We start from the raw sequence: 23,995 nt of genomic DNA, 5'->3' as shown, positions 1-23,995 counted from the left end.
ATGGGACTCGGTAAGATGAATCCCAGAGTCTTGAGGGAACTGGCAGATGAAGTTGCAAAGCCACTACTCATCATATTTGAAAAGTGGTGGCTGTGCAGTGAAGTTTCTACTAATTGTAACACAGAGAACATAACCCCAACTTTTTAAAAGGAAATAAAAGTAGGCCCAGGGGAGTCTAGCCCAATCAGACCCACCTCTGAGCCCAACAAGATCATGGAACAGATCTTCCTGGAAACTCTGCTAAGGCACATGACAAATAAAGAGGTGATCGGTGACAGCCCATACCTCTTCACTAAGGGCAGAGCATGCCTGACATATCTGTAGGCCTACTGCAATGGTGTTACGGTGTTTGTGGGTAAGAGAAAAGTAACTGACATCATCTACCTGATTTGTGCAAAGTATTTGACACATCCCATGTGGCATTCCTGTCTCTAAATTGGAGAGACATGGATCTGACAGATGGACCACTCAGTGGATATAAGGAATTGTCTGGATGGTCACACTCATGGGGTTGTGGTCAACAGATCAATGTCCAAGTGGAGATCTGTTACGAATGGTGTTCTTAAGGGCTTGGTACTGGGATCGGCACAATTTCACATCTTTTTTGGTGACATGGGCAGTGGGATTGAGTGCACCCTCAGCGAGTTTGCTGATAACAGCAAGCAGTGTGGTGAGGATGACGTACTGGAAGGAAGGGGTGTCATCTAGCGGGGCCATAACAGGCTTGAGAGGTGGGCCTGTGTGAAACTCATGAACTTCAACAAGGCTGAGTGTAAACTCCCACACATGGGTTGAAGCAGTCCTATGCATAAATACAAGCTGGGTGGAGAAGGGAGTGAGAGCAGCCTTGTGGAGAGGGTCCTGGGGGTGTTGGTGCTTGAAAATCTCAACGTGTGTAGGCAATATACACTTGTAGCCCTGAAAGCAAAATCCAGGGCTGCATCAGAATAAACACAGCCAGCAGGTCAGGGGAGGTGATTCTCACTTTCTCTTCCTAACTTGTGAGACCCCACTTAACATAGTGTGTTCACCTCTGGGATCCCCAACGTGAGAAAGACATGGACCCATTGGAGCAAGTCCAGAGGAGGGCCACAAAAATGATAAGAGGGCTGGAGCATCTCTCCTATGAAGAGGGAGAAGAGAGGAATTAAGAACAGAAAGACCTGGGCCTTCATAGGCAGAACGTAGAGCAACCTTCCAGTAGCTCCAGAGGGCATAAAGGAAAGCTGGAGAGAGAGAATTTATTAGAGGATGTAGCAATAGGACAAGGGGAAATAGCTTTAAACTCAAAGAAGGTAGATTGAGATTAGATATTAAGAAGAAATCATTTACTCTGAGGGTGGTGAGGCACTGGAGGAGGTTGCCCAGAAAGGTTGTTGGATGGTGTCCCATCCCTGGAAGTATTCAAGGCCAGGCTGGATGGGTCTTTGAGCAATCTGATTTAGAGGAAGGTGTCCCTGACACAGCTAGGACAGCTGACCCAAATGGATCAAACAGATGTTCCAGACCATCCAGCACCCCCTGCAGCCCACCACTCTACTACCAAAAGCATCTCTAAGCCTGCAGCGGAGGCACCTGCTGGGGAAGAGCTGGGGAGGACCTACCAGCAAGATCAGAGAGGGCAGTTTGGGTACCAAGTCCTGCCCAGGGGTCCAACACTTCTCGCCACTCTGATCCTGCAGGAGAGGTTCCTCTGTCTGTGGGTGCTGGGCAGGAATCCTTGGGTTCCATGAGGGCCCAAGGCTGTAGAAGATGGGCACTACCAGTGAGTGCATCATGAGGCGTCACACAGAGCCACTTTTGCTGGAAACTGCCTGTGGCTGACAGGACGGAAATGCCTCTGTCAGTAGGAATAGTGTCTAGGGACTGGGGGTTCTGGCAGCCCTACAGCCTGATCCCAACCCTGTTGGTCCCAAGAAATGACCATTCCCCACTATTGCATCTTTGAGCTCTACTCCAATTGGTTAGCCTCAGAGAGACACCCCAACACCTGGGCAGGAAAGCAATGGATCTGGGACAAAGCCCCCCCCCCCAGAGGGTTTTAATATAAACATTTGTCAACACAAAGCACAAAAACAGGGGAATACCAAGACAGGAAATACCCGTGTATGTCTGCTGACTGCCGGAAAAGGGAGACCGTTCCCTGGCACTCACGGCTCTCCCAGTGACACTGAGCTCTCCTCCTTCCCGGCTGCATCCAGCTGCTCAGCAGGGATGGGCTCTGCTGGCATGGGGCTCTGGGACCCTTGTGCACTGGACTTCGGTGTCACATCCTGGGTGTCCTCATGGGGACATGCCAGAGACATCTCTTCAGCATCATCATAGCCCATGTGTACCAGAAAAGGGGACAAGATGTCTCCATCAGCTCCAGGGTCCTCAGCACGTCTCCGGGAGCGCAGCCTTCCCCCTGTAAGCATCAAGGCAGGCTGTTGTGGTTGATCCTATGGGGTTCTTCTCAGGGCTGTACAACACCTTCCCCCTCCTCAGAAGCCTGAGACATTTGGCACATCCACCAGCGTCCTGGAAATATCTCAGTCCAGGTTCTCCATGTCAGGAGATCAGGCTCTAAATACTTCATGGATTCTCCTGGCACCTAGGAAGTGGCAGTTCTGCATTGCCCTCTCACCTGTGGCTGTATCCTTGGGCCCAGCTCCTTCCTCTGGTGTCCTGGGCACTTCCCAGTCCCCCTGTCCAGGGACAGGATCCTCCCCAGGGTCAGAAACCTCTCCAGCATCGTCGTAGCCATCCGCTGGGTCACCTCCAAGCAGGACAGGGACATCTGAAATGAGAGGGAAGGTGGTGGCAGTGAGAAGAGATGTTCTGCACAGCAGAGGATGGGAGGGTGTGTAGGGACACAGGGCTGACATGCTGCTGGTGTCAGGGCCAAAGCAGAGCCCTCGTCCCTCCAGCTCTGAAAGTGGCACTCAGTGGCACTGCTGTCTGTCTGTCTGCAGGGAGGAGAGATGGAGCCCTTCCTCTCCCTCCCCTTCTATCCCTGCAGCTGGCCCCAGACCATCCTCCTCCTCATGTGTCTGGGGTAGGGCTGCAGCTGGGTCAGGGACCCCTCTGAAAAGGAGGCTGCAGAGAGCTGCAGTGGGTGCTATGGGATGATCCCTGCTGCCCCATGTTGTGGTCAGCACTGCTGGGGATGGACAGCCACAGAGCTGGGATAGAGTGGGAAGGAGACCACCCCTGCTACCCTAGGATGAGCCCATCTCATAGGGGCTCCCAGAGTTGCCCTGGAATAGCCACTTAACTCAGCCCTTGGATGTCCCCAGGGTGCAGGGCCCAGCAGAGAGGGGCTGTCCCCTCTGGGATGGGCAGAGCTGGTGTGGAGGAAACTCCTCTGTGGGGGCCAATGCCTGGATGCTCTCCCACAGACGTCATGGTCCAACCATTTCAGGGACCATGGGCAGGAGCTGCAGGACACAGCCCTGGTCTGAGGCAGAGAGAAAGTGCCCCTTCAGGAGCATACACCCACCTGAGAGACTGAACCTCGGCTGCTTCTCCCACGCCAGGCTGTAAGCGATCTCCTCGTACACGGCCTCAGGGAAGGGCTCCCCAGCTCTCCCGGAGCCTGGGGACAGAGGCAGGACTGGTCTGGGCATGGGCAGAGAGGGACAGGACCCCACTGGGCTCCCTCAGCAAAATTCCCTAGGCCAGCACAGGGCTGTCCCCACAGCACAGCCCCACTGTGTTGTGTTGGCACTACAGCCACATCCCCAGGGAGGGCAGCATCCCCATGGAGATGGTCTGGGACAGAGTCAGCCTCACATTTGGAGACAGCCTTTATGCCCCTTTGGTCCCCGGCTCAAGTCCCAGTGCAGACCATGCACCAATTCCCACATTTCTCCTCCCCATGGATCTGCTCCATCTCTGCCCCACACATCAATAGCACAGCCCATGTCCTGCTGGGGGGTGGCTGACACCATGGTGATGGACCCCGCTGCCACATGCTCCTCCTGCCAGAGCCACCCAGAGCACTGCCAGCAGTGCATCCTCCCCTTCTCACCCAGCCCAGCTCTCACATTTCTCTTCTCACCCCAGAACTGATGCCTCAGGCTCTGGGCTCTCTCCATCTCTTTCTGCTGGTGCCCCATGGTCTGTCAGTCAGTGGGGCAGCACATGGGGCAGGAGGCAGCACACGGCTCTGTTTCTGTGCCCCAGGACACCAACACCCCCAGCACCCCCAGCCCTGACAGGAGGCATCTCCCCCCGAGGACCACTGGGGAAGGACCCACCTCTGCGCCGAGCCCTGGCGCTTCGCACCTGCCCAGCCAGGAGGGCCAGGAGCAGGCAGAGGAGGGCCCCCAGGATGATGCAGATGACAACAGGCACCGAGAGTCTCTCGCTGCTGGTGGTCGGACGGCTCCGTGGGGGATCTGCAAGGGCAGGAACATGGCAGGGGCAGCATCAGACAAGGGAGAGGCTGGGGCCAGGACATGCCACTCCTAACCACACAAGGCAGCAGGGGCTGGGAGGGACAGGGCTGGGTGATGGGGCAGGTCCCACCCTGCTGGGTCCATCACAGACTTCTCCTAGCTCCCTTGATTTCCTGGGAGTCTCACAGCCCAACAAGAAGCCCCTTCCCCTGGCTGTCTGTCACAGCGTGAATATGGACAGACCCAGCCCCAGGAGAAGGACAGCTTACCTGCTTGTGGGGGGGGAGTTGCTGTCCTGGGTGCAGCTGCAGGGGAGCAGAAGGAGAGCTGGGCTGAGAGGCTGGGGCTGTGGCACCAGGCAGCCTCCCTGGCAAATGACCCCAAAATTTGCCACCTGAATTGTCCCTTCTGTGGGGCTGAGCAAGGTGGCAGGGACAAGGCCCAGCACCACTGCTCTGTGCTGCTCAAAGGACAGTGCAGGCAGCCCAGGGGATGTGCTGGCACATCCAGCCCCACAGAGGCTGCTCCCCACCCACAACCAGCCTCCCACTCTGCAGGAACACCCTTGCTTGGGCCTGCACTGGGGCCATGCCAGGATACAGCAGAGCAGATGCCCAAGCCAGCTCCTTGCCAAGACCCCAGCCATGTCTCCCAGCCTCACTGCTCACCTGAGCAATGCACAGCCGCATCTGCCTTATGCTGGCAGGCACCTCTGTCTCCTGGCTGGGCCCAGCAGTCCTGCAGAGACAGCTCCGTCCCCCTGCACTCCATCAGCCACATGGGGCCCGTCCCCTCTCCAGCAGCAGCCTGGCCCAGGGCGTAGACCGCAGAGCCACAGCCCAGCTGCCTGCACGCCACCTCGGCGTCCCGCATGTCCCAGGCATTGTCACACAGCGTCCCCCAGGTGCCGCGGTGCCAGATCTCCACTCTGCCCGAGCAGCCGTCCTTGCCTCCCACGGCACGGATCTTCTCCCTTTCTGGGGAGGCAGAAATGTCCCATGGCACCAGGACAGCTGCGGGAGCCCTGCCAGGTAAGGGGGGGCACGTGCAGGGGCAGCTCCCTACCTGTGCAGCTGGTGGAGTTGGGGCATGCAGCCACCTGTGGCCTTTCTGTCCATGTCCCAAAGGAAAGAGAAGTTGGGCTGAAAAGGGCTTCTCTAGGGGTCATGCAGAAGAAAGCAGGGCTGACCTCTGCTCACACGTCCCCATGCTCCCTGGGTCAGGGCAGCAGCAGAACCCTGTTCACTCAGGGGACACACACGGTACTGCAGGGGGGACCCAAGTGCTTGGCCCTACAGGGTCCCTGATTCACAGAGCAGCAGGAGGCTGTCCCTGGAGGGAGGACTCCTGAAAGCCCTGCATGGTCTCCTCTGAGACCTTGCCTGGAGATGCCTCTGCATCCCCCAGGGGCTGAGGGCAGCCCACATGTTGACTGCTGCTGGTGGACATGGGTGGCTCCAAGAGCTGAAATCACCTTTGTGTACCAGTAGCAACAGGGTCTAAAGCAGGAAAGTCAAAGCCACTCTTGGTTCCTTCTCTGCATTTCACCATACCCAGTGAGGAAGTGGACCTGGTGCCTTGATGGCTCAGATTTACCATTGCAGGTGATGTGGGTCTCTTCTCGGCGGTCAGTACACGACTGCGGATCCCAGGGATCAGAGGGACACTGCCAGAAGGAGCTGTTGTTCTTCCCACACTCCACGCGATCCAGCCACGCGGTGCCAGACAGCTTCTCATAATTTGAGATTGTTTCCAGTTCCCCCTCATTCCCACAGCCCAGCTCCTTGCACACCAGTGACACCGTCTCGGTGGTCATTGAGTTGGAGCAAACGCTGCCCCACGTCCCGTTGTAGAAAACCTGCAGGCGCCCGGAGCAGCCGTCGCTGTTCTCCAGCCTCAGGGCCATGAACTCTGGAAGGAGGAAAGGCCCCAGGGATGTCCTTGGATGTCAGCCACTTATGGCCTTGGCCCTACCTGGCTCTGCCCACGCCCCGGCCTCACCGGACCCAGCTCCCAGCCCCACTCCCAGCACAGACCTGAGCAGATGACTCCCACGTCCTCCTTGTGCCCGCAGTCGTGCTGCCCCCAGGCCTCGGCAGGGCAGTCCCAGAGAGCAGCTTCGGCCCCGGAGCAGTTGATGCCATCCAGCCAGATCTGCCCGGAGCCCTCCCCAAACCGAGCAGAGCCGGCTGCCTCCAGGGCCCCTCCGCAGCCCAGCTGGTGGCAAACGACGGCGGCGTCGGCCAGGTCCCAGGTGTCGTCGCAGACGGTGCCCCAGCGCCCCTGGTAGTAGATCTCCACTCTCCCGGCACAGCGCCCAGCCCCGTCCACCAGCCGCACCCGCCGGCTCCCTGCAGCGGGGAGAACCCCGGCTGTCAGGGGCTGGCTGCACTCCCAGACCCACACCTGAGGGACGTGCAGCACCACTCACCCTGGCACACGACCCCCACGTCCTCCATGATCCCTGCTGCTGGTGTGCTCTCAGGTAGGGAGGTGTTGCAGAGGCTCAGGTCAGCCTCGTGCCCTGCACACTGCACCCCACGCAGACCCACGGGGCCCAGACCTCGCTCGGCCCTCACGGGGGTGTAGGCTGCCTCTGCCTCTCCGCACTGCAGCTGCCGGCACACCACGCTGGCCTCCTGCATGTCCCACTGCTCATCCAGGACTCTGCCCCACGTCCCGTGCTGGAAGACCTCCACACGCCCGTCACACCGGCTCCCTCTGCCCACCAACCGCAGGGGCATGGGGTGAGTTAGGCCTGGTGAGAGCAGAAATTCAGCCAGGCACTGCCATGGGGTCCAAAGCTGTGGGTGGCCGTGTCACACTCCAGGGCCAAATGGACTTTGCAGCACTGCCCAGCACTCACCTGAGCAAATGACAGCAGCAGCGTTCTCCTGGGAGCACGGCGAGGCCCCCAGGGCAGTCACCGGGCACTGCCCCAGGTGGGCTTCAGTCCCGTCACAGTGGAACGAGTCTCTCCAGACGGGGCCGGTTCCTCTCCCAAAATGCCCTCCTCCAGGAATGGACTCAGCAAAGCCACAGCCGAGGTGCCGACAGAGAACGTGGGCGTCCGAGAGGTCCCAGCGGGAGGCACAGAGGGTCCCCCATGTCCCCAGCACCTCCACCTCCACCCTGCCCTCACACGCTGTGCTGCCGTTCACCAGCCTGAACGCTGTGTACTCTGGGGACAAAGGAGGGTGAGAGAGGCCACATTTGTGCTCTTGCTCCCACAGGAGCTGCAGGAGAGGCCAAAGGGACAGCGTGCCTTTCTCCTCCAGCAGCACTCTAATTTTAGGGCTGCAGACCACCACCTCACCCCACCTGTCCCCCACCCAGCACAGCCCAGGGCCCACCCTGCCCCCAACCACAACCCCAGAGGATACCATCCCTACCCAATTCCTTACGTGTGCAAATCACATGAGTGCCATTGCTGTGGGTGCAGGCCTTGTCCTTGGAGGTCCCCCAGGGGCAGAAGAGGATGGTGGATTCATTCCCCACACACTGCAGCTCTCTGTCCCAGACAGGACCGGCCCCTTCTCCCAGCTGAGCTGCCCCATGGACAGACAGGGCTGTGCCACACTGCAGCTCCCTGCACACCACCTCGGCAGCTTTGGCACCAAAGTGGGAGTGACAGACAGCTTTCCACTGGTCCCTGTCGTAGACCTCCAGACTTCCTGAGCAAGGGCTGTCCCCTCCGACCAGCCGCACAAATCCTGGAGCAACCAAGGAGACCTGTGAGTTCCCAGAGCCCTCTGGCACTTCCGTGCCCACCTCCCACCTCATCGGTAATGTGGCCAGACTCAGAGCTCCACGGTCAGCCCAGCAGCTCTCAGCGGGTGCTGATGGCACAAAGAGGTCAGGGCCCCCCTGCTGCTCCTCTGAATCCAGCCCAGTACCCATGGGCTGCCCTCTCTCCCATCCCCCAGCCACAGGCACCACTCAGACTAATTGCTGCTGGTTGGAGCCCCTGGGCTGCCCAGCACCGGCCCCAGCACTGCAGCACTCACAGCATGTGGACCCATGGAAAGGGGCCCAGGCACTGGGGGCTGCTGCAGTTGGCTCTGCCCCGCCGGGCTCAGGCCAGGCTGAGGAACCCCTTGGAGCTTCCAAGAAAGTCCCCTGTCCCCAGGGGCTGCTGGAGCTCTTGGGGAGGTGCTGTTAGATGGGGCACATCTGGGGAGAAGGTAAAGGGGGGGGTCCTCAGACAGGGACAAAGTGTGGTGCTGGGCATGGATGACCCCACCCACCAGCCACACATAGAGCAAAAGAGCAGGCAGAGAGCAACCCTGGGCTGACACGAGCTCCCGGTATGAGGGCAGGCACCGAGGAGAGCCAGGAGGTGCTGGCACAGCCCCTGGGGCACAGGGTAGGCAGGAGAGGCTGGGCAGTGGGTCAGCATGTCTTAGAGGGGCCGTGTCCCTAGGGGCTGGCACTCATGGGGTGACCCCAGGACAGGAACAGGGTGCTCCTTGCCACCATGTTCCTCTGCTCAAGCCCAGTGCTCCTGCCTTCTGAGCAGCCCCTCTGCTTTGGCCGAGGTTCTCTTGGCTGCTGGGGGTACAACCCAAATGTCCTGGGCCGTTGCACGCCCTTCCCTGAGGCTGCTGGTGGCTGGGGGAGCTGCTCTAGATTCCCCTGGCATAGGGACCAGCCTGCCAGACAGGGCCTGGGTGAATGGAGGAGAAAGATGGGAACCAGGCAGCACAATGGGGAATGGTGGGGGCTTTCCTCTCCCAGCGCCAGGCACCTCCCCAGTTGGCTGCTCCAGCTTCAGGGCCAGGCTCAGTGTGCTCCCACTGGGCTTTCTCCAGGGACAAGGGACACCAGCAGTGACAGACCCAGCTCAGAGTGCAACTTGACACACAGAGCCATGTTCTGGTGTCCACTCGTTGCTTCCTGAGGTCACAGCCAGGTCCCTTAGGAGTGTCCTCATCCCAGAGGTAGGGAACAAGTTCAGTCCTTACCTGAACATATCACTCCAGCGTCCTCAGTGTGATCGCAGTCTGTTTGATCCCAGCCATTGTGTGTGCAGTCAGACAGAGCAGACTCCTTGCCATTACATTCAACATCATCCATCCAAATGGAACCAGATCCTGGCCCAAATTGTGCACTCCGAGGAGCTTCAAGAGCAACCCCACAGCCCAGCTGCCTACAAACCACTGCAGCATCGGTCATGTCCCAGTGGTCACTGCACACAGTCCCCCACTGACCCCGGTGTTTCACTTCCGCTCTCCCAGCACAGCGCCTGCCGCCATCCACCAGCCTCACCTCTGCAGTCCCTTCAAACACCAACACAGGAAGGGTCAGGAGAGCTTTGAGCCCCACAAGGTGGGTCTGTGAGTGCTCCTTCTGCTGCCCAGGCAGAGTCACAGGCCCAAGGGTGGGAGCCCTGTCCCCACTGATTGTCACTGGAGTGTTGGGGGGATCCTTCCTCTGTCCATGGGCTGCACTGCTCTGGGGGTGCCCAACTCCAGCCCTTCTGGGCCATTTACTGCCCACAGCCCTCATAACCCCCTCTTCCCACCCCAGTGGCCCCCTGACCCTACGCATGCCCACCCACACACCACCCCCAGTCCTGCACAGGTTTCCCACTCCTCCCCTGACCAGATCCCTCTCCAAAGCACCGTGACTCTAACCCCATATTCTTCCTGTCCATCACCTGCACCAGGCACCTCTCAAATGCACCAAATTCCCAGGAGCTGATTGCAGCCTGGACATTGACTGCTGCTGGTGAACACGAGTGGCTCTGTGAGCTGAAGTCACCTTTGTGCCACCAGCAGCAACAGGGTCTAATGCAGGAAGTCAAAGCCCCTCTGGGTTCCTTCTCTGCATTTCACCATGCCCAGTGGGGAACAGGACCTGGTGCCTTGATGGCTGAGATTTACCATTGCAGGTGATGTGGGTCTCTTCTCGGCGGTCAGTACATGACTGCGGATGCCAGGGATCAGAGGGACACTGCCAGAAAGAGCTGTTGCTCTTCCCACACTCCACGTGATCCAGCCACGTGATGCCAGACAGCTTGGCAGAGTTTAAGATAATTTCCCAGTCCTCTTCATTCCCGCAGCCCAGCTCCTTGCACACCAGTGACACCGTCTCGGTGGTCATGGAGTTGGAGCAAACGCTGCCCCACGTCCCGTTGTAGAAAACCTGCAGGCGCCCGGAGCAGCCGTCGCTGTTCTCCAGCCTCAGGGCCATGAACTCTGGAAGGAGGAAAGGCCCCAGGGAAGTCCTTGGATGTCAGTCACTGATGGCCTTGTCTCTAACTGGATCTACCCTCACCACAGCCTCACTGTCCCTGACTCCCAGACCCGCTCCCGGCACAGACCTGAGCAGATGACTCCCACGTCCTCCTTGTGCCCGCAGTCGTGCTGCCCCCAGGCCTCGGCAGGGCAGTCCCAGAGAGCAGCTTCAGCCCCGGAGCAGTTGACGCCATCCAGCCAGATCTGCCCGGAGCCCTCCCCAAACCGAGCAGAGCCGGCTGCCTCCAGGGCCCCTCCGCAGCCCAGCTGGTGGCAAACGACGGCGGCGTCAGCCAGGTCCCAGGCGTTGTCGCAGACGGTGCCCCAGCGCCCCTGGTAGTAGATCTCCACTCTCCCAGCACAGCGCCCAGCCCCGTCCACCAGCCGCACCCGCCGGCTCCCTGCAGCGGGGAGAACCCCGGCTGTCAGGGGCTGGCTGCACTCCCAGACCCACACTTGGGGGACGTGCAGCACCACTCACCCCGGCACACGACCCCCACGTCCTCCATGATCTCTGCTGCCGACATGCTCTGAGGCAGGGAGGTGTTGCAGAGGCTCAGGTCAGCCTCGTGCCCTGCACACTGCACCCCACGCAGCCCCACAGGTCCTCGTCCTCGCTCGGCCCTCACGGGGGTGTAGGCTGCCTCTGCCTCTCCGCACTGGAGCTGCCAGCACACCACGCTGGCCTCCTGCATGTCCCACTGCTCATCCAGGACTCTGCCCCACGTCCCGTGCTGGAAGACCTCCACGCGCCCGTCGCACCGTCTCCCTCCGCCCACCAACCGCAGGGGCATGGGGTGAGTTAGGCCTGGTGAGAGGAAAAATTCAGCCAGGCTGTGCCATGAGCTCCCCAAATTTGTGTGGCCATGTCACACACCAGTAGCAAGTGGACATTGCAGCAATGCCCAGAACTCACCTGAGCAAATGACAGCAGCAGCGTTCTCCTGGGAGCACGGCGAGGCCCCCAGGGCAGTCACCGGGCACTGCCCCAGGTGGCCTTCAGTCCCGTCACAGTGGAACGAGTCTCTCCAGACGGGGCCGGTTCCTCTCCCAAAATGCCCTCCTCCAGGAATGGACTCAGCAAAGCCACAGCCGAGGTGCCGACAGAGAACGTGGGCATCCGAGAGGTCCCAGCGGGAGGCACAGAGGGTCCCCCATGTCCCCAGCACCTCCACCTCCACCCTGCCCTCACACGCTGTGCTGCCATTCACCAGCCTGAACCCTGTGTACTCTGGGGACAAAGGAGGGTGAGAGAGGCCACATTTGTGCTCTTGCTCCCACAGGAGCTGCAGGAGAGGCCAAAGGGACAGCATGCCTTTCTCCTCCTGCAGCACTCTCATTTTAGGGCCGCAGACCACCACCTCACCCCACCTGTCCCCCACACAGCACAGCCCAGTGCCACCCTGCTCTCCTGCCCCCACCAGAACCCCATTGTCCATCATCCTACTGCGAGTCCTTACGTGTGCAGGTGACATGAGTGCCATTGCTGTGGGTGCAGGCCTTGTCCTTGGAGGTCCCCCAGGGGCAGAAGAGGATGGTGGATTCATTCCCCACACACTGCAGCTCTCTGTCCCAGAAAGGACCGGCCCCTTCTCCCAGCTGAGCTGCCCCATGGACAGACAGGGCTGTGCCACACTGCAGCTCCCTGCACACCACCTCGGCAGCTTTGGCACCAAAGTGAGAGTGACAAACAGCTTTCCACTGGTCCCTGTCGTAGACCTCCAGACTTCCTGAGCAAGGGCTGTCCCCTCCGACCAGCCGCACAAATCCTGGAGCAACCAAGGAGACCTGTGAGTTCCCAGAGCCCTCTGGCACTTCCGTGCCCACCTCCCACCTCATCTGTAAAGTGGCAAGATTCAGAGCTCCACGGTCAGCCCAGAAGTTCTCAGTGGGTGCTGATTGCACAAAGACGTACGGGCCCCCCTGCTGCTCCTCAGAATCCAGCCCAGTACCCATGGGCTGCCCTCTCTCCCAGCCCCCGGCTGCAGGCACCGCTCAGACTAATTGCTGCTGGTTGGAGCCCCTGGGCTGCCCAGCACCGGCCCCAGCACTGCAGCACTCACAGCATGTGGACCCATGGAAAGGGGCCCAGGCACTGGGGGCTGCTGCAGTTGTCTCTGCCCTGCCGGGCTCAGGCCAGGCTGAGGAACCCCTTGGAGCTTCCAAGAAAGTCCCCTGTTCCCAGGGGCTGCTGGAGCTCTTGCGGAGCTGCTGTTAGAATGGGGCACATCTGGGGAGCAGGTAAACGGGGGTCCACAGACAGGGACAAAGTGTGGTGCTGGGCATGGATGACCCCATCCACCAGCCACACATAGAGCAAAAGAGCAGGCAGAGAGCAACCCTGGGCTGACACGAGCTCCCGGTATGAGGGCAGGCACCGAGGAGAGCCAGGAGGTGCTGGCACAGCCTCTGGGGCGCAGGGTAGGCAGGAGAGGCTGGGCAGTGGGTCAGCACGGCCTGGAGGGGCCGTGTTCATGGGGGCTGGCACTCATGGGGTGACCCCAGGACAGGAACAGGGTGCTCCTTGCCACCATGTTCCTCTGCACAACCTCAGTGCTCCTGCCCTCTGAGCAGCCCCTCTGCTTTGGCCAAGGTTCTCTTGGCTGCTGGGGGTACAACCCAGAAGTCCTGGGCCATTGCACGCCCTTCCCTGAGGCTGCTGGTGGCTGGGGGAGCTGCTCTAGATTCCCCTGGCATAGGGACCAGCCTGCCAGACAGGGCCTGGGTGAATGGGATGACAAAGATGGGAACCAGGCAACACAATGGGGAAAGGTGGGGGCTTTCTTCTCCCAGAACCAGGCACCTCCCCAGTTGGCTGCTCCAGCTTCAGGGCCAGGCTCAGTGTGCTCCCACTGGGCTTTCTCCAGGGACAAGGGACACCAGCAGTGACAGACCCAGCTCAGAGTGCAACTTGACACACAGAGCCATGTTCTGGTGTCCACTCGTTGCTTCCTGAGGTCACAGCCAGGTCCCTTAGGAGTGTCCTCATCCCAGAGGTAGGGAACAAGTTCAGTCCTTACCTGAGCATGTCACTCCAGCATCCAAGCTGTGATCGCAGTCTGTTTGACCCCAGCCATTGTGTGTGCAGTCAGACAGGGCAGACTCATTGCCATTACAGTGAACATCATCCATCCAAATGGAACCAGATCCTGGTCCAAAGTGTGCCTTCTGAGGAGCTTCGAGAGCAACCCCACAGCCCAGCTGCCTACAAACCACTGCAGCATCGGTCATGTCCCAGTGGTCACTGCACACGGTCCCCCACTGACCCCGGTGTTTCACCTCCACTCTTCCAGCACAGCGCCTGCCGCCATCCGCCAGCCTCACCTCTGCAGTCCCTTCAAACACCAACACAGGAAGGGTCAGGAGAGCTTTGAGCCCCACAGTGTGGGTCTGCGAGTTCTTTCTCTGCTGCCCAGGCAGAGTCACAGGCCCCAGGGTGGGAGCCCTGTCCCCACTGATTGTCACTGGTGTGTTGGAGGGATCCTTCCTCTGCCCATGGGCTGCACTGCTCTGGGGATGCCCAACTCCAGCCCTCCTGGGCCATTTGCTGCCCACAGCCCTCATAACCCCCTCTTCCAACCCCATTGGCCCCCTGCCCCTGCCCATGCCCACCCACATACCACCCCCAGTCCTGCACAGGGTTCTCACTCCTCCCCTGACCAGATCCTTCTCCAAAGCAACGTGACTCTAAACCCCATACTTCTTCCTATCCATCACCTGCACCAGGCACCTCTCAAAGGCACCGAAACCCCAGGAGCTGATGGCATCCTGGCCGTTGACTGCTGCTGGTGGATGTGGGTGGCTCTGGGAGCTTAAGTCACCTTTGTACCACCAGCAGCAACAGGGTCTAATGCAGGAAGTCAAAGCCCCTCTGGGTTCCTTCTCTGCATTTCGCCATACCCAGTGAGGAAGTGGACCTGGTGCCTTGATGGCTCAGATTTACCATTGCAGGTGATGTGGGTCTCTTCTCGGAGGTCATCACATGACTGCAGATGCCAGGGATCAGAGGGACACTGCCAGAAGGAGCTGTTGCTCTTCCCACACTCCACGTGATCCAGCCACGTGATGCCAGACAGCTTGGCAGAGTTAGAATCTGTTTCCAGTTCCCCTTCATTCCCGCAGCCCAGCTCCTTGCACACCAGTGACACCGTCTCGGTGGTCATGGAGTTGGAGCAAACGCTGCCCCACGTCCCGTTGTAGAAAACCTGCAGGCGCCCAGAGCAGCCGTCGCTGTTCTCCAGCCTCAGGGCCATGAACTCTGGAAGGAGGAAAGGCCCCAGGGACGTCCTTGGATGTCAGCCACTGAGGGCCTTGGCTCTACGTCTCTCTACCCTCACCCCGGCCTCACTGTCCACGTCTCCCAGTCCTGCTCCCAGCACAGACCTGAGCAGATGACTCCCGCGTCCTCCTTGTGCCCGCAGCTGTGCTGCCCCCAGGCCTCGGCAGGGCAGTCCCAGAGAGCAGCTTCAGCCCCGGAGCAGTTGACGCCATCCAGCCAGATCTGCCCGGAGCCCTCCCCAAACCGAGCAGAGCCGGCTGCCTCCAGGGCCCCTCCGCAGCCCAGCTGGTGGCAAACGACGGCGGCGTCAGCCAGGTCCCAGGCGTTGTCGCAGACGGTGCCCCAGCGCCCCTGGTAGTAGATCTCCACTCTCCCGGCACAGCGCCCAGCCCCGTCCACCAGCCGCACCCGCCGGCTCCCTGCAGCGGGGAGAACCCCGGCTGTCAGGGGCTGGCTGCACTCCCAGACCCACACTTGGGGGACGTGCAGCACCACTCACCCCGGCACACGACCCCCACGTCCTCCATGATCCCTGCTGCTGGTGTGCTCTCAGGTAGGGAGGTGTTGCAGAGGCTCAGGTCAGCCTCGTGCCCTGCACACTGCACCCCACGCAGCCCCACAGGTCCTCGACCTCGCTCGGCCCTCACGGGGGTGTAGGCTGTCTCTGCCTCTCCGCACTGGAGCTGCCAGCACACCACACTGGCCTCCTGCATGTCCCACTGCTCACCCAGGACTCTGCCCCACGTCCCGTGCTGGAAGACCTCCACGAGCCCATCGCACCGGCTCCCTCCGCCCACCAACCGTATAGACATGTGGTGAGCCGGGCCTGGTGAGAGGAGAAATTCAGCAAGGCACTGCCATGGGGTCCAAAGCTGTGGGTGGCCGTGTCACACTCCAGGGCCAAATGGACTTTGCAGCACTGCCCAGCACTCACCTGAGCAAATGACAGCAGCAGCGTTCTCCTGGGAGCACGGCGAGGCCCCCAGGGCAGTCACCGGGCACTGCCCCAGGTGGCCTTCAGTCCCGTCACAGTGGAACGAGTCTCTCCAGACGGGGCCGGTTCCTCTCCCAAAATGCCCTCCTCCAGGAATGGACTCAGCAAAGCCACAGCCGAGGTGCCGACACAGAACGTGGGCATCCGAGAGGTCCCAGCGGGAGGCACAGAGGGTTCCCCATGTCCCCAGCACCTCCACCTCCACCCTGCCTTCACACGCTGTGCTGCCATTCACCAGCCTGAACGCTGTGTACTCTGGGGACAAAGGAGGATGAGAGAGGCCACATTTGTGCTCTTGCTCCCACAGGAGCTGCAGGAGAGGCCAAAGGGACAGCGTGCCTTTCTCCTCCTGCAGCACTCTCAGTTTAGGACCGCAGACCACCACCTCACCCCACCTGTCCCCCACCCAGCACAGCCCAGTGCCCACCCTGCTCTCCTGCCCCCACCACAACCCCCATCAGCATTATTACATCTCGAGTCCTTACGTGTGCAGGTGACATAAGGGTCATTGCTGTGGTTGCAGGCCTCATGCCCAGGGGCTCTCCAGGGGCAGAAGAGGATGGTGGATTCATTCCCCACACACTGCAGCTCTCTGTCCCAGAAAGGACCGGCCCCTTCTCCCAGCTGAGCTGCCCCATGGACCGACAGGGCTGTGCCACACTGCAGCTCCCTGCACACCACCTCGGCAGCTTTGGCACCAAAGTGAGAGTGACAGACAGCTTTCCACTGGTCCCTGTCGTAGACCTCCAGACTTCCTGAGCAAGGGCTGTCCCCTCCGACCAGCCGCACAAATCCTGGAGCAACCAAGGAGACCTGTGAGTTTCCAGATCAGGCAAAGAGCAGACCTGGGCTGACACGAGCTCCCGGTGTGAGGGCAGGCACCGAGGAGAGCCAGAAGGTGCTGGCACAGCCCCCTCTGGGGCACAGGGCAGGCAGGAGAGGCTGGGCAGTGGGTCAGCACGGCCTGGAGGGCCGTGTCCCTAGGGGCTGGCACTCATGGGGTGACCCCAGGACATGAACAGGGTGCTCCTTGCCACCATGTTCCTCTGCACAACCTCAGTGTTCCTGCCCTCTGAGCAGCCCCTCTGCTTTGGCCGAGGTTCTCTTGGCTGCTGGGGGTACAACCCAAAAGTCCTGGACCATTGCACGCCCTTCCCTGAGGCTGCTGGTGGCTGGGGGAGCTGCTCTAGATTCCCCTGGCATGGGGACCAGCCTGCCAGACAGGGCCTGGGTGAATGGGATGACAAAGATGGGAACCAGGCAACACAATGGGGAAGGGTGGGAGCTTTCCTCTCCCAGCACCAGGCACCTCCCCAGGCTTGGCTGCTCCACCTTCAAGGTCATGCTTGTTGTTGGCACCTGGGCTGTACTTTTCCCAGGGACATGTGACAGACTGAGCTCAGAGCCCTGACCCATGAGCTGTTACCCTTTTCCCTTGTCCCAGTCTCAAAAAGTGTGTAATAGGTTTAACCCATACCTGAACATATCACTCCAGCATCCAGATTGTGAGAACAGTAGGATTCACCACGTCCTGCATGATTGCAGTCAGACAGGGCAGACTCCTTGCCATTACACGCAACAGCAACCATCCAAATGGGCCCAGATCCTGGCCCAAAGTGTGCTTTGTGAAGAGCTTCAAGAGCAACCCCACAGCCCAGCTGCCTACAAACCACTGCAGCATCGGACATGTCCCAGTAGAAATGGCACACGGTCCCCCACTCGTCATGGAGTTTCATCTCTACTCTCCCAGCACAGCGCCCGTCACCATCTGCTAGCCTCACCTCCGCAGCCCCTTCAAACACCAACAAAGGAAGGGTCAGGAGAGCTTTGAGCCCCATACTCACAGACCCCCTCCCCAGGCATAATCACAGTCCCCAGGGTGGGATCTCTGTCCCCATATGCTCTCCCAGGGGCAATGGGGGGTCCCTGTTTTTCCCATGGGCTATGCTGGGCTGGGGGTACCCAGCTCTAGCCCTCCTGGGCCATTTGCTGCCCCATGGCCCTCACCACCTCCTCCCACCCCAGTGGACCCCTGTCCCCGCCCATACCCATCCCTACACAGCCCCCAGCCCTGCATGGCGCTCCCACTCCTCCCCAGCCCAGTGTCCCCCAAACAGCCCCATGCCCCTGAGCAGCTTCCATTGCCTATTGTCTGCCACAGGCACCTCCTAAAACCACTGTCCAACCCAGGAACTCTAGGGTGCCCACAGGGCACTGAATGATCACAAGGATCCCAAAAACCCTTCCTCGTCCCTGCTGTCAGATCAGTCCCTCTGCTTGGACAGGGCCCCAGGAAGGACACTTCTGTACCACTTCTGGGTGCAGATGCCCCAGTCCCCTTCTGTTAATGGGACACAACCTGTCTTCCTGGAGTAAGTGTTTCCCCAGATCCCAAGGGCAGGGAACAGCACACAACACCCCTGGGGCATCCCAGACATTGGCTGTGCCCTGGAGCTCACTGAGGGTCACTCTCTCTGTCTGGGACTCCTCCAGATCCAGAGGCACAGTGATGGGGAACAAGGGCTACCAAAAGGGTCCCCAAGGGCAAGGAGTCTAGAAATGATGTCAGGCATGGGCTGCCATAATCATGGGAGCTGTGGAAAAGGATTACCCTCTCCCACAAAGACAGGCACAGGTTAAAGCAGAGGGCTGAGAGACCGAGAGTCTTCTGCCTCTCATTTCAGTGGTGTCTGCAAAGCAACCCCACTCCCAGAGAGATCCCAATGACCCCACTGCTGCCCACTGTCCCAAGGCTGTGGAACAGAGAAGCTGGCACTTACCTCTGCAAGGCTGCACCCAGAGGAACAGCCACAGCACCCAAGGGGACAGGAGTCCCTCTGTCCCCATCCTGAGGCTCCTGTCCTGACAGCACGGCCCTGCTGCTGGAGCTCCTGGGGACCCACAGGGCAATGGCGATGATGGGAGGGCAATATATCTGTGCAGATGCTGTCCCAGCTGCAGGAGGAGCCAATCGAAGCAGCAGGCACCTTTTTAGACGTTATCGGCAATTATCTCCCCTCCGACGCAGCCCAGCTCTCCAATGAACTTCTCCAGCGCTCTTCATGACCATATATGAGGGACGGCTTCACTGCGGGTCTCACGTCACTGCGGTGGGACATCATCGTGGGGTAGGGCTGGGCGTGGGGGCAGATGGCTCTGACACCCCTTGCAGCCTGCTGTGGGAGCACGGAGCATCTCCTGAGCTGTAGCATCCAAGAACCCAAGGTGCGATTGTCCGTCCATCCTTGTGCCATGGGATCCAGGGGACTGGTCCTGCAGTGGGGCTGTGTCAGGCTGGGAAGGGACCAGCCCCTGCCCCTGCTACAGCCCCTGCTGTGCTGGCAGCAGCAGCTGGGAAAGGCCCTTGGGCAGGGCCAGAGCCCCATGATGGGGGTGCTGGCTGTCCCGTCCCTCCCCAGGGAGCCTCCTGTGGGGTCCCGGCAGCAGCCAGAGCCGGTCCATTGCCTGCCCTGGCAGCAGAGCTGCAGCCCAGAGCCTCAGGCATCTCCCTGGCTCTCAGCGTGTTACCCAGGGGCCGTTATTCCCCGCGGCGGGTCGGGAGCTGGAGCCTGCCTGCCACTGCAGGTGCACAAACCGCAGCCCACGTGACATGGCGCCCGGGCAGGAAGACGGTGGTTTCCTCCTGGCCCCATGCCCAGGCATGGCCCTGCGGTGCCTCCCAGCCTCCTCACAGCTCCAAGCCTGGCAGAGTCCAAGAAGTGTTGGACAATGCTCTCAGACATATAGTTTATTATATATATATATATATATACACACATATATATATATATATATATATATACACACATATATATATACATTTTATATTTTTAATAGAACACACATTTTTATGAATATATACAATATATATATATTACTTATACATTATTATATTATATTTTTATATATTTCATTAGATTAAATATTATTCTTATATATTGAATGTATTATTATATAGTTCATATTATATAATATATAATTACTGATATTATATTATAGATTATGTTATATTTTTATTTGATATATATTTATATTACATAAAGTATTCCAGTATATTATACAGTATCATGTTATATTATGCAGTATATTATATTAATTATATATTTTATTTTATTTTATTTTATTTTATTTTATTTTATTTTATTTTATTTTATTTTATTTTATTTTATTTTATTTTATTTTTCATTACATTAATTTTACATGTATTATACATACATAAAAGTTTATTTTTCATAAATATATACATTATATATTTTAATATTTTACATATATATTTACCGTTTGTATAATTTTTTAGATACATATATATTCTATTTTGTTGTCTGGTGGCTGGAGTTGGACTCACTGATCCTTGATTCTTTCCAACTCAGGCTAATTCATGATTCTGCCCAACACAGCTCCAGGTGATGCTATAGCATATTCACCTGCCATGGGCCTTCTCCTGGCCTGCACCTGCTCCTGCCCTGTCGGTTACTCAGCCAAGAGTGGCATCACAAGTACATTCCCCAGGCATGGGTCTCCTTCCTGCCTGTCATCTTCTCAGGCACCGGTGACGTCACAAGCTCTTGTCGCGTTAAAGGGGTGTAGCTGATTAACCGTCACGGGCCCGTTTGAATTCAGAGTACTGAACCAGTCGGACATTCACCAAAACTGGGGGTCCGTTCGGACATTCACCAAAAACGTAATAACCGCCTGGGGGTCCACTCAGACATTCACCAAAAACGTATTAACCACCTGGGGGTCCGTTCAGACATTCACCAACAATGCATTAACCGTCTGGGGGTCTGGTTAGATTCAGAACACTGAATTATCACGGATAATCACCCTCACCCAAGTCGCATTAATGAAAGCTATCACAATGCAATCAAGTATGGTTTATTACAGCCACAGATAATCAGGTTCTTTTGGATTGCCGGCGATAGTGACTGTCTGCAAAAGCAAGCTAATATGCATGAAATACACAGGCGTTATAGGTGTTATAGATGTTACAGATGTTATAGATGTTATAGATGTTATAGGTGTTATAGGTGTTACAGATGTTATAGATGTTATAGATGGTATAGATGTTACAGGTGTTACAGGTGTTATAGGTGTTATGGATGCACAGCCTAGAAATAAACGTGTTGAAAGGATCAAAGACTCTATATAGAGATTTATAAGCAAATATTCAGATCTCACCCAAAGGCGTCCCAATGGGGGGGGGAAGAGAGGCTCAGCCCGTCGACTGATCCCAGGAGTCAGGAGGTCCTAAGGGTGTTGTATGTCCTCGGGATGGTATCTCCCCTGACGATGGTATCTTCCCTAACATCCCCTCTCTCTTGGGCCAATTTATATTATTTTCTATCTTTTAGGTGGAGCTTGAGTGGCTCTAGTCAAGCATATCTTAGTTATGATTGGTGTAAAGTTTTCCCGTCTCCGTTTAAAGTAATAGGCTCCGAGAAATTCAGAGTGCATGCTCAGTGAGGGGTGGTCGCACCTTGGAGGCGGGTAGCTTTTGGGATGGAGGTGTGTTTTGGTATTATAATGATATTATAATGAGCAAAAAGAACACTAGGGTACAGCATTTGTCAAAACGTGACAGGTCTTTGGCTTAGGGTGGCAAAAAGTGCTGCTTTGTGCACAAGAACAATAGAGGTCCCACCTGATCACAGAGCCTAGCCGTGGTGTCTCCACTCCACTCCACGCTCCGTGGTGTTCCTTAGAGCTAGCACACCAAGTTTCCCCAGCGCGATAGCATCTAAGGTTGGGAGCCTAGAGAACGCTCAGATAATGCAGTTATGCCCTACCCTGAAAGCCTCTTCAAAGCTGTACCTTTTCCTTAAAAACGTGAATGTTAGTTTTATTTTCCTAGTTACTTCAGGCATTTACACCACATAATCCACCCCGTGACTATAGTCACTCAAGCTTCACGACAGTTGAAATATGTCGGGGATATCACATACATTCTCGGATTGAGGTTTATCGAGTGTATGTACATTGTGTAGGGATGCTAAACGTTTCATCATAAACCAGAGTTTAACATACAAACTAATTGTCAGTATAAAACACAATACAGTGAGTATTAGCAGAACAATAACAGGGTGAAGCATCTTGTTGAAGATTCCCTTGGCAGCTGGCGACCATCCAAACAAAGTGTCCCACCAACGGTGTCTCTCATCTCTCTGCACTCTTTCCATCACTCGATGTATTTCTTGTGCATCATGGTGGACAGTAATCAGAGTCTTTTGTCCATTTTCTCGGACTTGTGTCATCAGCTGCTTCAGGTCCTCATGTACCAGCAATTTCTTCACCAAGGTGAGGTTCATTCCAATAGGAGTAGGCAGCAGTTCATGAAGCAGAATATAATTAGATGCAATAAGTTGATAAGAAGTGACAGGAGCTGAGTATTTAAAATCACATCCTAGAATTTTGGTAAAATTGCAAACACAGACATTAGAGTGATTACTGGTATCTACCACTGTATCATCTACGACTATAGAATCACAATGAGTTCTCATACAAACGCAACCTTTCCCAATATATATAAGTACAGTTTCAAGGGTTTCATTAGGATGTATCTCGAAGTGGCAAATATTTTGCTCAGTGTCAAGACAAATGTCTTGAGATTCCAGCGTGTTACTTTCACAGATGAAACCTTTTTGTTCACGCACAATGCATGCATTTACATCAATTGTTTGCCACTTTCCTCCCTTTTGATGGGCCCATACTTTATGTTCTTTAGGATAAAGTATAGTTCCATTATGATTGAGTCCTAATGCAATGATTGGATATACATTGTATACGGTGGCATTACTTATAGTAAGTATAAAGGCAACAATTTTATCATTTTCTGCATAATGGGTAAAGTTGACTAATTGCCACCAAGCTTGAAATTCTTTTTCAAATTCTGAAGCATTATCCCAAATCAATTTTCGAATTTCAGTGGGCAAAGTTCCTCCTTCTCCTTCTCTAATAATAGCTGCTGCTACAGATTGTATCCATAACTGCGCTTGGATACAGCTCAAGGCAAGGGAGGTATTGCCTTGGGCTTTTCCAAGGGCATTTACAATTAATTGATGATCATTTTCCTCAATTTGTTCCCAATGGGGTAAAATATCTGATAGAAGCCATTGATTTGCTCCTAAAGCCAATAAGGATGATTTTATTGGTTGTTCCAATTTCCTTAGGTCATCTGTAGTAGCAGTTACTCTACTCATTAAAACCTCAGCATCAATGCTATTTAATATACCTAATCCTGTCCCTAATAACCCAGTTGCATCCCGTGGCACGCGCTGAGATTGTTTTAGAGAACGTCCATGTAACCATGCTAACCAGCCGGTGTAGGCAGTTCTCAGAAAGGTGGTACATTTCGAGTTAATTTCAGAGATATTAATGTGCAGCGCTAGCTCTACCCTTTTTAGGGACCAACTAGGGTTAAAGAGAATTTGTTGTTGTCCCACATTTTTAATTATGTAAGGACCTGTTTTGAAGATGGAGGGAGTTAGACTAATGGGGGGCTGAGTTGGTTCATTTTCAAATATCTGCGGAGGCAGAGGCTTCTTATCCTTTGTAGTCGATGATGTTTCTGTATTAACCATGAATTCAAATAATATTTCTGTGCCTCTGTAACCCCAAAGACAGTACACAATTATAGGTTTAGTGAAAGTAAAATTGTACCAGCAATCAAAATTTGGTTCTGTTATTTTAGTACAATCAGTACTATAATTCTGTGGTCTAGTAGAATCAGTGTATACTGTTTTAATTTCAGTAGGCCGATTATAAGTGGATCCATTAGTTATTCGACAACCAATTTGTATTAGCTGGCCAGATGTGGCTTGAAGTTCAGCCATTTTTAGAGAATCATTCCAACTCCATTCATCTTTTGAAAATATTTTGTTTCCCTGTAAAACTAAGGTAGATAAATTTAGGCTCCTTTTGTTCTGAGGTGTTCCAATGATTGCGCTGTATCGTGATAACGCATGATTCCAAGGATCATCATAAGGTGTTATGGTGTCACTGGGTATATTTCTACTTCCATACTGCAGTATATCAAATGTAATGTATGGTGTTAGGTCAGGTGGTGTAGTTGGTTCAGGCTCAACCACATCTATTTTGAATCTAA

General features: G+C 56.1%; 3 protein-coding genes across 3 annotated transcripts; all 3 read right to left on the bottom strand.

Annotated features, from left to right (window-relative positions):
• Window positions 1-525: 525 nt before the first annotated feature.
• On the bottom strand, window positions 526-9,890 carry LOC119714685 (antigen WC1.1-like). Its single transcript, XM_072030450.1, has 13 exons — window positions 9,347-9,890; window positions 7,787-8,095; window positions 7,249-7,563; window positions 6,814-7,140; window positions 6,419-6,733; window positions 5,953-6,293; window positions 5,448-5,481; window positions 5,051-5,359; window positions 4,652-4,687; window positions 4,242-4,382; window positions 3,482-3,577; window positions 2,627-2,779; window positions 526-704 (listed from the first exon to the last, which is right to left on the bottom strand). The coding sequence occupies exons 1-13, from the start codon at window positions 9,888-9,890 to the stop codon at window positions 526-528; spliced, it is 3,099 nt and encodes a 1,032-aa protein (XP_071886551.1).
• Window positions 9,891-10,184: 294 nt separating this feature from the next.
• On the bottom strand, window positions 10,185-17,630 carry LOC119714683 (antigen WC1.1-like). Its single transcript, XM_072030449.1, has 9 exons — window positions 17,372-17,630; window positions 15,835-16,149; window positions 15,532-15,726; window positions 15,005-15,319; window positions 14,565-14,879; window positions 13,642-13,956; window positions 12,256-12,390; window positions 10,708-11,022; window positions 10,185-10,582 (listed from the first exon to the last, which is right to left on the bottom strand). Exons 1-9 carry the CDS (start codon window positions 17,628-17,630, stop codon window positions 10,185-10,187), a joined length of 2,562 nt encoding a protein of 853 aa, XP_071886550.1.
• Window positions 17,631-21,043: 3,413 nt separating this feature from the next.
• On the bottom strand, window positions 21,044-23,647 carry LOC140000590 (uncharacterized). The gene has a single exon (XM_072030612.1). It carries the CDS (start codon window positions 23,469-23,471, stop codon window positions 21,801-21,803), a length of 1,671 nt encoding a protein of 556 aa, XP_071886713.1. The 5' UTR covers window positions 23,472-23,647; the 3' UTR covers window positions 21,044-21,800.
• Window positions 23,648-23,995: the final 348 nt, after the last annotated feature.

Source organism: Anas platyrhynchos, chromosome W (genome assembly GCF_047663525.1).
Source record: "Anas platyrhynchos isolate ZD024472 breed Pekin duck chromosome W, IASCAAS_PekinDuck_T2T, whole genome shotgun sequence".
In the NCBI taxonomy this organism is placed as follows: Eukaryota; Metazoa; Chordata; class Aves; order Anseriformes; family Anatidae; genus Anas; species Anas platyrhynchos.
Note: the sequence above shows the minus strand (reverse complement) of the source record. Positions and strands in the feature narration are given on the sequence as shown.

Coding starts and splice junctions, on each gene's coding strand:
- LOC119714685 (XM_072030450.1), bottom strand. CDS start 9,890: ATGAGGGCTGTGGGCAGTAAATGGCCCAGAAGGGCTGGAGTTGGGCAC. Junction 5,482..5,952: donor CTGAGCCATCAAGGCACCAG/GTCCACTTCCTC, acceptor GAAAGGCCACAG/GTGGCTGCATGCCCCAACTC. Junction 3,578..4,241: donor CGCCAGGGCTCGGCGCAGAG/GTGGGTCCTTCC, acceptor CTCTGTCCCCAG/GCTCCGGGAGAGCTGGGGAG.
- LOC119714683 (XM_072030449.1), bottom strand. CDS start 17,630: ATGAAACTCCATGACGAGTGGGGGACCGTGTGCCATTTCTACTGGGAC. Junction 15,727..15,834: donor TGCTGCTGTCATTTGCTCAG/GTGAGTGCTGGG, acceptor TCCTCTCACCAG/GCCCGGCTCACCACATGTCT. Junction 12,391..13,641: donor TGCTGGAGTGACATGCTCAG/GTAAGGACTGAA, acceptor TGGTTGCTCCAG/GATTTGTGCGGCTGGTCGGA.
- LOC140000590 (XM_072030612.1), bottom strand. CDS start 23,471: ATGGTTAATACAGAAACATCATCGACTACAAAGGATAAGAAGCCTCTG.